This window comes from Denticeps clupeoides, chromosome 18 (genome assembly GCF_900700375.1).
Source record: "Denticeps clupeoides chromosome 18, fDenClu1.1, whole genome shotgun sequence".
Lineage (NCBI taxonomy): Eukaryota > Metazoa > Chordata > Actinopteri > Clupeiformes > Denticipitidae > Denticeps > Denticeps clupeoides.
This window is the reverse complement of record NC_041724.1, coordinates 15,549,252-15,561,722: the sequence shown is the minus strand read 5'-3', so window position 1 is coordinate 15,561,722 and position 12,471 is coordinate 15,549,252. Positions and strand designations below refer to the sequence as shown.

General features: G+C 40.6%; 1 protein-coding gene across 4 annotated transcripts in view; it reads left to right on the top strand.

The window, feature by feature from the left end:
• The first annotated feature begins 4,847 nt into the window (after nucleotides 1-4,847).
• Nucleotides 4,848-12,471, top strand: part of dlg3 (discs, large homolog 3 (Drosophila)) — a 64,439-nt gene continuing 56,815 nt past the window's right edge. For 3 of the 4 annotated variants that reach the window (XM_028960994.1, XM_028960993.1, XM_028960992.1), the window contains exons 1-3: nucleotides 4,856-5,108; nucleotides 5,577-5,708; nucleotides 10,652-10,737. In XM_028960994.1, coding sequence (XP_028816827.1) covers nucleotides 5,093-5,108; nucleotides 5,577-5,708; nucleotides 10,652-10,737 — 234 coding nt within the window. In that variant the 5' untranslated portion in view covers nucleotides 4,856-5,092. Of the gene's footprint in view, nucleotides 5,109-5,576; nucleotides 5,709-10,651; nucleotides 10,738-12,471 lie in introns of all 4 variants that reach the window. The other variant, XR_003743082.1, reaches the window with a different exon arrangement.

Genomic DNA, 12,471 nt, shown 5'->3' with positions numbered 1-12,471 from the left:
CTCCCAACACTGATCCTGTTTGGTTGTGGTATGCATTGTGGTATGCCTAATCATGACTCAAATCTCGAAAAGTAATATGTCTTAGCCTGTAATATAAAACTCTCAGCAAACCAGATTCATTTTGAACTAAGAGTTGTCTAAATGTCAACAGGTAGGCATTAATTAAAATGCACTGAAAAATAAAGGGAACACAAAAATAAGACATCCTAGATCTGAATGAATGAAATATTAAATACTTTGTTCTTTATATAGTTGAAAGTGCTGACAACAAAATCACACAAAATATATATATAGATGGAAATCAAATTTATGAATCCATGGATATCTGGAGTTGGAGTCACACTCAAAATTAAAATGGAAAAAAGTGTGGCCTTCACATATGCCCTCCCTACAATAGCTGGGCATTCTCCTGATCAGGTGGTGGATGGTCTACCAAGGGATCTCCTCCCAGACCTGGACTGAAGCATTCGCCAAATCCTAGACAGTCTGTGGTGCAAACGTGGTGTTGGTGGATGGAGTGAGACATGATGTCCCAGATGCTCAGTTGGATTCAGCTCTGGGGAACGGACGGGCCAGTCCATAGCATCAATACCTTCGTCTTGCAGGAACTGCTGACACACTCCAGCCATATGAGGTCTAGCATTGTCTTGCATTAGGAGGAATCCAGGACAAAACAAACCAGCATATGATCTCACAATAGTCTCAGGATCTCATCTCAGTACCTAGTCAACACCCACCATGGTGAAAAACGCCCGGCAGCGTCTCTACCACCTCAGACACCTAAGAGACTTTAGACTGCCCTCCAAAGTGCTTAGGAACTTCTACTACTGCACCATAGAGAGCATCCTGATGGGAAAAATCTCAACCTGGTTCGGGAACAGCACCACGCAGGATAGGCGAGCCCTACAGTGGGTGGTTCGATCAGCTGAATGCATCATCTGTACCAAGCTCCCTGATCTTCAGTCAATCTATAGCAAGCGGTGCTGGACCAGGGCCAGGAAGATAGCGAAGAACCTCAGCAGCCCCAACAATGGACTGTTCTCTCTGCTGCGATCAGGGAAGCGCTTCCACTCCCTGAAGTCCAACACAGAGAGAATGAGGAGGAGCTTCTTCCTGCAGGCCATACGAGCTCTCAACCACAACATAGGACAGAACACTAATACACTCCAGCACTTTCAATAACTTCTGGACTATCCCACAAGGCACACACTTTTCACACTTGCACATCTTCGCCCTTCTATTTACATATAATTTATGTTTAAAAACACATTTTTAATATTTGTTTATATTTGCAATTGCACAAGCATTTCAGTACATATCATACCATGTGTGAGACAAATAACATTTGAATTTTGAATAATGGCGGTCAAGCTAACGCTGGTGGGCACATCGAGGGCTGGTCGCCCCCCCCCCAAAGAAATGCCACTCCATTACTGACCCACTGCCAAACTGGTCATGTTGGAGGGTGTTTCCATGCTCTGGACACTACGCTGGCAGACACAGCAAACCTTCTTGCTGCAGCTTGCATTGATGTGCCATCCTGCATGAGCCACTTGTGTGGGTTGTAGACTCCGTCTCATGCTATAACTAAAGTGAAAGCACTGCCAGCATTAAAAAGTGACCAACACATCAGCCAGAAAGCATAGGAACTGAACCACGCCTTTATTGGGGGTGTCTTGCTAAATGCCTATAATTTCCACCTGTTGTCTATTCCATTTGCACAATAGCATGTGGAATTGATTGTCAATCAGTGTAGTGGACAGTCTGAACTAAACTTGACTGAACTAAACAGACTTGAACTAAAGTGTTGAGCAGTGTAGTATTTATGCCAAATCTCCCCCTCGTACACAATTAATCAGAGACATCAACATTATTTAATTGAAAATATCTGCTACTACATTTTTTAAGGGGCAGAACAACAGGTACACATACTGTACATACAAAAGCCCATAACACATCTCATCCATTGAAAGACAAGGACACTAAAAGAGTGTCTAAAAGAAATTCAATGGTGATGCAAGAGTGGCAGGAATTTTTTCTATTTTTCAGTGGTATTTTTTTTTTCATTTTTTAAATGAACACATGCAGCCTGTAGAACCTCAGGAGCAGACAGACCAGCTGCCAGCTCAGTTTTTTTCCATGGGATATGGCTGATATGGTTGATCAGTTGCCATCCTCCATGACTGACTCCTCAAGATCTTCTAAGTGCTTTAAAATATCCATCATTGAAATCCGGCATTGGGCTCACAAGGACCTGATCTGTAAATACCATTATCTTAATAACTCAAATCCCAACTTTTAAATAAAAAAATATATAAGGCCATTTAATTCTAATTAGTTCCTCAAAAGGAAGGTTTGATTTCCTCAAAAAGAAGTTGCCTTAAGATCGTCACTGACCAGTCAGATGTGAGGTACAATAGTTCAGTTTGGAGATAACCAGAGATTGGGCAAGTATCTCTCGACATGAGCAAAAGAGACTGGAGATGTGAGATGAATAGGAGAGGAAACTGTCAGTGAGAAGAACAAATCCCTGTAGTGAAACGTGAAAGTGATTGTCATCGTGATACACAGCACACGGTGACACCACAAAAGGTGTCCTCTGCTCTTAACCCATCACCCTTGGTGAGCAGTGGGCAGCCTTGAGAGGTGCCCAGGGAGCAGTGTGTGGAGAACCTCAGTGGCACCTTGGCAGCTTGCGATTCGAACTGGCAACCTTCCGATCACGGGTCCACTTCCTTAACCCCTAGGCAACCACTGCCCCATAGTAAGTAAAGGTAAATCAGTGGGGCTGTTACAAAAACCCAGGCAATAAATACAGATCCTGGCTACCCAACAAATAAGTTAAGGATACACAGATTTATGTTTTGCCAAAAAACATTGTGCACATTTTGGGCCGTTTTTTACAAACTAGTTTTGTGGACCTGTCCCGTGCCACCACTTAGCCCCGCCCCTCAATGCTTGTTGAACCTGTCTGTAAACTACATTTACAGCCTGATTAACTTGTTCTTTTTTCCCTTTGGATATTCCCTTTCATTATTATGTATCTTTTATTTATTGTTTATTTATTTTCATTTTAAAACTGCAATTATTAAAACTTCCACTTCCATTCATAAGTAGATCATTTATTATATTTTTTGATAAAATGTAATATTTCATCTGAATTAAATGACTAATAATACAGTCTCATGTGCTCACACTGTAATACAATTTTTTTTACAATTTGTATTAAATGCCAAGTGCATAAAGAAATGTTTGTGGATTAATAATATTGTTCAGATTGCAAATTATTTTGATGATTCATAAACATTGTTTATAAAAATAAACATTGTTTCATAAAAATAACAGAAGAATCCATGAACATGAATTATATAATATTTAATATATTTTTGAATACATTCATGCTTCCTGTGTCATTTTCTTGAGGGTTTTGTCACCTAGTGGTGGACATGGAATACTGCAACTTTCACATTTGTCCCTGAATGGTGAATGCTTATAATCCTTAACAGTGAATGATTATAATCCTTTTGATGAATGCAAAAGTCAATGCATCAAAATGCATGTTCTTGATAGAAACATCGATGTCAAGCAATATGCACCCCGTGTTAAGCGCGGTAGTAGCCTTGGGTAACACACTTGCCTATGAACCAGAAGACCATGGTGTTATAGTTGGTGGATGCCATTTTCTTGACATTTACATTTACAGACGCCCTTATCCAGAGCGACTTACAATCAGTAGTTACAGGGACAGTCTCCCTGGAGCAACTTAGGGTTAAGTGTCTTGCTCAGGGACACAATGGTAGTAAGTAGGATTCGAACCCGGGTCTTCTGGTTCATAGGCGAGTGTGTTACCCACTAGGCTACTACCACCCTGGTGTTCTGAGCAACACACTTAATTGTAAGTCACTCTAGAAAAGGCCATCTGATAAATACCATAAATGTAAATCTGACATTTGTTCACATTCAAACCTTTGTGGTGCTAAAAAAACCTTATTTCTATTTACTTCTTTTAGTGACATTTTTGGATTTGTGAGATTTAGTCAACAATGAAATGCTTTTAAAATTTCCCTTTTATTTATTTGTCTTCTTGTATGTATTTTACATTTTTACATGACATTTTTTATGATATTCCTTAAATTTACATGATTTTATGCTAATAATAAGAAAAAACACAAGTTCAAGTATTCGGTATCTAACTTCATTAACACTTTTCACACCTGCTCACTATCCTTGAAAGATTAAATTAAAAGTCCCATATCATGAAAAGTTCAAAGCATGAGAAATGGAGGGAACCTTTCCCCCGATATGACATAACGGGACAAATTCCAGACCCGACCATCTGAGCTGCCGCTCTCTAAATGAAGCAGAATGACCAAAGCACGCTTTATACATATCGCCTTTTCTATCCACTGCAGGACCATAGACAGGCAAGGCGAACTCGTATTAATGTTAAATATTCTCACAAAGTGAACATTTCATGTTTCAAGATCACTTTAATCTTCAAATTTCGAAGTACAACAAAAAGAAACAATAGATAAAAATGAAAATGGATAAATAAAAAAAAAAAAAAAACAGCATGATGCAGAGCTATAACCTGCGCATAAATAGAACACATGTACAATAAAAATGTACAATATTTACACAGTTGTGACAAAACACTGGTCGTGGTGGAAACCGTATTGTATGCTTGTTGTAAACAGGGATCATATGAGCGTGAACGAGGCTCAGGATGAAGTCCAATGTCCTTTTTTTTTTCCACGACACGTTGCGATGCTGGCGTTCGTCCACTAGATGGCGGGAGCCTCCATTACAACAACGCCCCCCGTAACCGCGCTGGGATTTATCTTATTACATCACGCGCTTCCTGGAACGGGAAAGAAAGTTTGCTGGTCAGCTGCAGCGACCCTGGTCAGCTGGGCGCGCGGACGCGACCCGGGTGACGGCGCGTGGCGCGCGCACGGCGCGGCGGTCGCTACGGTAACCGTTACGCGGTGACGAGCCCCGCGCGCGGCCGGGAAACTTTCCGCCTCTCGTTCGTCGAATCGGGGGAAAGTGATGTGAGCAGAACGTTCCCGATTCAACAACTTTTTACACCATGGTCCACAAATATGGTGAGTTGGAACAATTATCCAACTACTTGTGTAAGTTAATAAAAGTTACGTTTGTGGCCTACTTACATCATACGTGTTTTTTTTTTGTTATTGAATAATATTTTTTGCTGTTGTATTATTATGCTAATGCTAAACGTGGTGATAAATATGGGCATGTTATTTTATTGCTGTGGTGTTTTTAGAAGGTGGACCTGGTAAATAGTTTGGATGTGATGGAAGCACATCCCTGAGTTTAATGCAACCAAATTAACCGGTTGACATTGAATGCGTGACATGCTTTCCGTGGTTTAGACAGCAGGTCTGTGACATTTTGTGGTCACTGCTGTGACGGTGTTGTTGCCATTACTGCATACCTTAGTGGTCCAGGCGCAGGCGTGTCCAGCAGGAGATTGGGTGTGTAAATACAGGACGTGTGTGTATGTGCTGCAGCTGAGAAAGTCAATATTTTGTCCCTTTTATCATTTCCAGACACAGGGAGAGCAGTTGAGATTCTGAAACAGTACCAGGATAGACTAACCAGCCCTGAGGAACAGGCCCTGAAGACCAGCGTAGGCAAAGTGTCAGCCATTTTTGGAAGCCAGCTGTTTCAGGCTTTGCTGGGTAAGACATCGGATTGTCTGAGTAAAAAAAGGGAATGATGTTTCTTGCCCTCTAACATGGCCATTTTGAAGCTGCGGCCCCACTCCACCCAAAACCACAAGGTTTGGAGCTCTCTCTCTCGCTCTCTCTCTCTCCCCGCTCAGAATGGTCTTGTCTGCGGTGTCTTCAGGATTGTGATTTGGATTTGAATTAAAGCTCCGATTATGCTAGTCTGAATCAGTTTGCTTTTGCTTCAAAGCAAACATTTGTACCCCTTGTCCCATCTGTAAAATCTTGTTTCAGGCACTGACGTTCCGTGGTAGGATGAGCTTAAATGCCAAATCTAAGTTGAACAGCACGGATTGATCAGACTCTGGCTGAGTTTTAATATTGCTTCAGCTTTTCTGAAACATTTTTTTTTTCCAGTCACCAATGACTGAGCACTTCTTCTAATTACATTAACCTTTTCCAGATGTTCCGGGTTTTATTGCCTGTGCATTTTGCAATGCTGCAAAATTCTGATACCACAGTTGCAGGTGATGGCATATATTCACAATAGGAAAATTGGGATACTTGACAATAATTTAAATAATGATGTTAGGGCGTGGATGTGTGGTGGACCTGAAATAAATTAAATAATTCATTTGAATCATTATCCTATTTTCATGCATCCACCTTGATCTGACTGATGTCACCATCACTTTGTTTCTATGTTTCCTGTGCAGTAAACATATGTGCAAACATAAAATCACCCAAACCTGCAGTTTATGGCATGTTTATTGTAAATAACACATGTAGGGGCAGTGACGGTAAGGAAACGGCCTGGTAAACAAAGGGTTGCAGCTTCAAATCCCGAACCACTAAGGTAGCACTGATATCCCCTTGAGCAAGGCACCGTCTCCCCACACGGCTCCCCGGGTGCCCTTCATGGCAGCCCACTACTCACTAAGAGTGATGGGTTAAATCCATAGGACATTTCGTTGTGCATCACAATGACAATCACTTCACTTTCACATTCCTTCTAAAAGCATTTGGAAACCCTTTGAGTCAGCCATGGGGAAGTGGATCCCAGTATAGTTTAGGTGGATAGTTCACATATACACAAATCTATGTTGACAGTGTAACTGCTGCTCTGAAACAATATAAGGTCAAGAGACACTCCCACAATTGCATTGCATACACGTATTTCTATTGGCTTGGCCTGTTTTTAGGATTTAGGCCTGTTTAATTTGTTAGTCAGCCTGCACAGAAGTACTGGTGATGGGATTAGGTTGGTCTTGAACTTGGACTGGCTAAAATCGTATCTGAGCAGAAGACATGTTTTGCAAAAACTATACCTCCCTTTCAACACTTTATCTAATTTAGCAGTTTCCCATCATTGCCTGTTTTTCAGTAAATGGGCTGCACAATACAGCAGAAAAGTGGCGAGAATGAAAATGAAAACCCAAATAGTTTCACAGGCTGTAATAAAAGTGGGAATAGTTCAGGGTTCAGCGGGTGCAGTGTGAAAACAGTCTGGCTTTATAACTTTATTATTGTGCGCCGAAGATGTGTCTCGTTCCCAAGTGTTTTCCCAGGTTGTGTAACCTAATAAAATGGGTTTGGGTCATGGTATGAAGTGTTAACGTTGTCTCTGTAATGTTTTTTTTTAATACTTACTTAATACTTTACTTAATACGTAATAGCATGTTATTCTGTTAATCTGTATTCAGCCATGAGTAGCCTTCTTTATGTCTAAAATCTGAATTTATATCCCTATATCCTGACTGTTAATTGCAGTGTAAAGTGCATTATGGTAGTGGCTGTAAATGTGCTCATATTCTGTACTTGGCAGCTGGCCTTTTAGGACTGGAATTGGTTGCACCGCTGTTATGGGCTCAGGAATTCCTCACATTCCAGAAGGCTGGATTCAGTGGAAAGGATTTAGGCCTGCTCTACAACGTGGATTTAAATGAACAAGGGGTATGAGTCCATGCCACGAGAGCATGTGTTTCTACTCACGTTTTATCCCAGGTGATGTGAACTGATATGGGCTTTTTTTCTTCTTTTTGTCTAGTGCATTGTTATTAACACTAGACGTGATGAAACCGTAGTGAAAAGATACATTCAACATTTCCGGTTTGGGACAGTGGGAATGTTTACGCATGTTTCGAGTTGGGAGAATGAGTGGCCGTGTGGTTAATCAGCCCTCCCCTGTGTGTATTTTGGGACAGGAGGAGGAGAAGACTCAACCCTCTTGATTGTGCGTCTGCATGGTTGCACAAACTAACAAAAGGCCGCTTTAACTACAAACTCATCCCTTTGTCCCACAGCACACATACACACGGGAACGCACGCTGGCTTCTCACTGGCTTGGCAGCTCAGAGCTTTTAAAAAGAATGGGATTAGGCCTGAACCAGACCCCTCTAATTGTGACCCACTTTTTCCCAGTGTTCACCCTTAATAAACGCTGCATGGTTGCTCATCATCCTCTGTGTCAGTAAGTGGTGTCTTTCCGAGATTTTATATCATTACAGGACACTGGGAGTGCTGGAAATCCCCTTTGGCGGGTTAAAGTGGTCCGCTCTGGTCGACTGCTGTCTGGACAGGGCTGTGTTTCACAGTCTCGAAAAGAACGAAAGGACGAGAGGAAAGATTTTCTGGGCTGGAATGAGATTGAGTTTGTGTGTTTTGTTATGAGGCCAAGTATTTATGTGATTTTTGGGGGTTGGGAGCAAGTCTGGAACATCGTTTTTTTTTTCAGGAAAAGCAGGGAACCATAGGCTGTGGTTTTGGACAATTCTCAGGGTTTAAACATTTTGTGAATTATCTAGTTTAAAGGATAATTGATTTTCACTCATTTAACACAGTTTCATTACAAATTGTACCTAGTAGGGGTGGCCCAAACTGTTATTGATACGTTTATATATATTTTTTTTTTGTAAAAATATGTTATGGACATAATACATTATTGATACATTATGACGTATCCAGGATTTGATAGAACTTTAAAAACACTGAAGCTTTTAGGTTTTCACCGCAGAATACCAAATGGAGGAATCATTTTCACAAAACAGCAGTTATGTAAAAAAACATTTTTTCCTTTATCGATGGAAAGGTTCTGCACATTAGAGGTTCTGATTATTTTAGAAAGAACACAACAACTGAGAATGTTGGATGTGAGTTTTAATCCCCCCAGTGCCAGAGACTGCACTGAATAAGGCGCACAATGGAACCTGATTATTTTATGCGCTGGCTGTCTGGTTCCACCACTGTTCCTTATTCAGATTTGCATTCTCAATTATTCTGCCGTTCATCATGCAGCCCTAACATATTCATTATGAAATGATGCATGATTGAGATACTGAATTTATTTATTAAGAAAAGGTTGTCAATTAGTCAGTTTGAATTCATAATTCTAATTCAGAAACAATATAGGTAACATGATTTATCCTAAAGTAATCCTCGTGTGAGTACGCTTGCCCTGTTCCATAAGCTCTTAAATATTGAATATAAAGATTAGTTATACAAAAAAGACTCTTTGCTAAAATTTAGGATGATTTTGGGTAATTAGTGAAGGTTTCTATTAAGGAATAGCATTTGGCATCCGTTTGATCGATCTCAGATTTGCGTAGACCTGAAGAGGTGTTTCCTGTTTTTAAACACTTAAATATGCCCATTCATTATGTTGTGTAATCAGCCGTTGTCACACTTTTTTTTCCTTCTTTTCAGTCATTCTGCCTCTCGCACTTTTTCATCTGTATGTGGCCAGCTGGGCAACTAAAAGGCTTCTGCCCACACACTTTTTACTCCTACTCATTTAGACTCACACAGGCGCACTGATGAGTCACGTAGCCCCTTTCTTCCACTGTCTTTCCCACTGTACCCTGATGGAGCGCTCAAGGACTCACCTCCACCTCCAAACACCCCCTTCCACACAGGCTAGACACACACTGTTTAAAATGCAAATAGAACCGCTTACATTAATTAGGTCGATGTAAATGATTCATTTGAAGAGCTAAAACAGATATAAAAAGGCCATTTGTTTTATTTTTTTTGTGTGTGTGAGAGAGAGAACGAGAAAGAGAGAGAATGTGTGTGTACATGTGGGTGTGACATGAGAAACATTGTCTCACTAGATTCTCGTCAAGTGAATGCTTCTCAATGGGTGACCATAGGCCATGGCCTTACAGAATACAAGCTAATGACCCGAGACTTCATTAGTAGAGATGAGGCCAAGGGTGGTGCAGAAGACAGTGGAAAAGGAATGTATGTGTGGAGGAGAGGACAGAATTGGCAGGAAGCTGGTTTGGAATGTCGATCTGGCAGCCATGACAGAATAGCATGGCTTAGTGGTGAGAATTCAAACTCAGGAAACAAAGACCCTCACTGTCACCTAAGTCCTTTTTTATAAATTAGGGTGGTTGTAGCCTAGTGGGTAACACACTCACCTGTGAACCGGAAGACCCAGGTTCAAATCCCACTTAGTACAATTGTGTCCCTGAGCAAGACGCTTAACCCTAAATTGCTATGGGGGGACTGTCCCCTGTAACTACTGATTGTAAGTCGCTCTGGATAAGGGCATCTGATAAATGCTGTAAATGTAAATAAATTGTTCGGTTTACCTTTGAATACCAAGGTTTTCAAATGGCTACTATCAAGGAAACACATCATCTCTATATAATCTGAATGCTAAATCATCTGATATTTAAGGAAACATGTGCCGCCTCACTATATTCAGGCCTGTGGATTTATAATTAGGGTTAAAGGCTGTGATGTGCTTTGTCCATAAACGTGTTTGCAATGATGTCTACATTTTTAATGTTTAGTTCTTTGTGTTTGCCTGTAGCTCTCATTTTTATACAAATGAGAGAGAGTTCTTCACTGCTGTATTACATTTTATAAATTGCTTTCAAATAAAAGGCCTAATTTCTTCATGCACATTTTCTGCACTTCCCTAATGTTCCTTTTTTATTACTCAATAGATATCCAGGAATGCTATGAGGTGACACTACAACTAAACACAACAAAGAATGGAGTACCAGAGAATGGTTCTGAGTCTGTGGAGGAGGTAAGAAATCCAGGAATCAACCTTTAACAAAAGTAATAAACTGCATGCAGTATAGATGGCACAAAAACGTTAGTGTGAGATTGTGGCCTTCTAAATGACATCACCCATTCCACAAAAATGCTTGTAATTGAGCTGTTTGCACATCCATTTACTTTACATTTATTAATGGATTCAGTGAATCAGCACTGTATTACCACATGCACTGTAAATACCACAATTTTATGGTGGCACAACCACAACATAACTTTGAAGCATCCCGATTAACTTATCACCATTAAAACATTAAGATGAAGAGAGTGAAATGATCACCTTAAAAGTCCCCTATTATGATTATTTTTTTTGCTTTTATTTCAGTCTTAATTGTCCCCTTATATACTGAAGTCTCTGAAGAAATATATCTGAAGTCTCTTTAAGAAATTCAGCCTTAGTGCAAAAATACAGTCACTTTTAACCAGTCCCACAATGAGATTTCCCCAGGACGTGCCACTTTAATTTCTGTAGCTTTAAATGCTATTGAGGAGGAGAGAGGCGGGACGAAGAGGTGAGCGGCCCATAGAAGTAAGCAGGCGTTCGCGGGGTGGGAAATTCCCTGGGTGGACAAAGCATGAGAAACAGGAGGTAACCTTTACCCTTCTGACGACATAAGGCGACATATTCCAGATCAAACATCTGAGCTGCTGCTTTTTGAACAGCGAAGAAGAATGCCAAAAGTACTCTTTATATATATCGCCATTTGTAGTCACTGCAGGATCATACACAGGTATTAACGTAAATAAGTCTCACAAAGTGAAATTGTCATAATAGGGGACCTTTAATGGATTGGTGAAGACACCAACAGTCAGCAAGCAGATAAGGAGGCTGCCAAGGCTGTAGGTCCAGGTAGGGTGCATTTTCCATGTATTAAGGCAATAAACAATCACTGTTGTGATCACTGAAGCTGATATATATCTAAAAAAAAAAATCATAATTGACCCTTTCCAAATTTTAAGGCCTAGACATAATTTCTAGGCTTGATTTTATATTGTTCAAGATATGATGTCCACTAAGATAAAGTCACTGTGAGCAAATGAGAGAGAAAGACAAAAGCAAGTTGTGACGTTATAGAGTGAGCACAAGGCACAAGTGCAAGACATCTTTCTCAAATGGAAAATTATAACCACAAAAGAAACCCAGCTCAGGGGCAAAAAAGAACTATGACATAAAGGAACTAATACAGTAGAGAATCAACCAGGACTGGCGGTAAGGCAGGAGCTTATAGGCAGTAAATTAGAAGAAATCAGGCACACACGAGGGTAATTAGGCACACAAGACAAGGGTATGGCGCGACCCGGTGGGCCAGGGGTGCCATAGTGTTACACAAGAACAGTCGTGGTCAAAAGTGGTCAACCAGAGATACTGGTTTTCACAAAGTTTGCTGTTTCAGGGTTTTTCTCAGTTGTTTCTCTGCTGTAATGAAGTACAATTACAAGGCTTTTATTGACAAACACATCAAGTTTATATAAAGAGTCAATATTTGCAATTTTGGCCCTTTTTTCAGACCTCTGCAATTCGCCCTGGTATGCTGTCAGTCAACTTCTAAGTCCTGACTGATGGCGACCCATTCCCTTATTCAGTGCTTGGAGTTTGTCAGAATTTGTGGGTTTTTATTTGTCCACCTGCCTCTTGAGGATTGACCACAGGTAATCAATTGGATTAAGGTCCAGGGAGTTTCCTGGCCATGGCCCAAAATTTCAA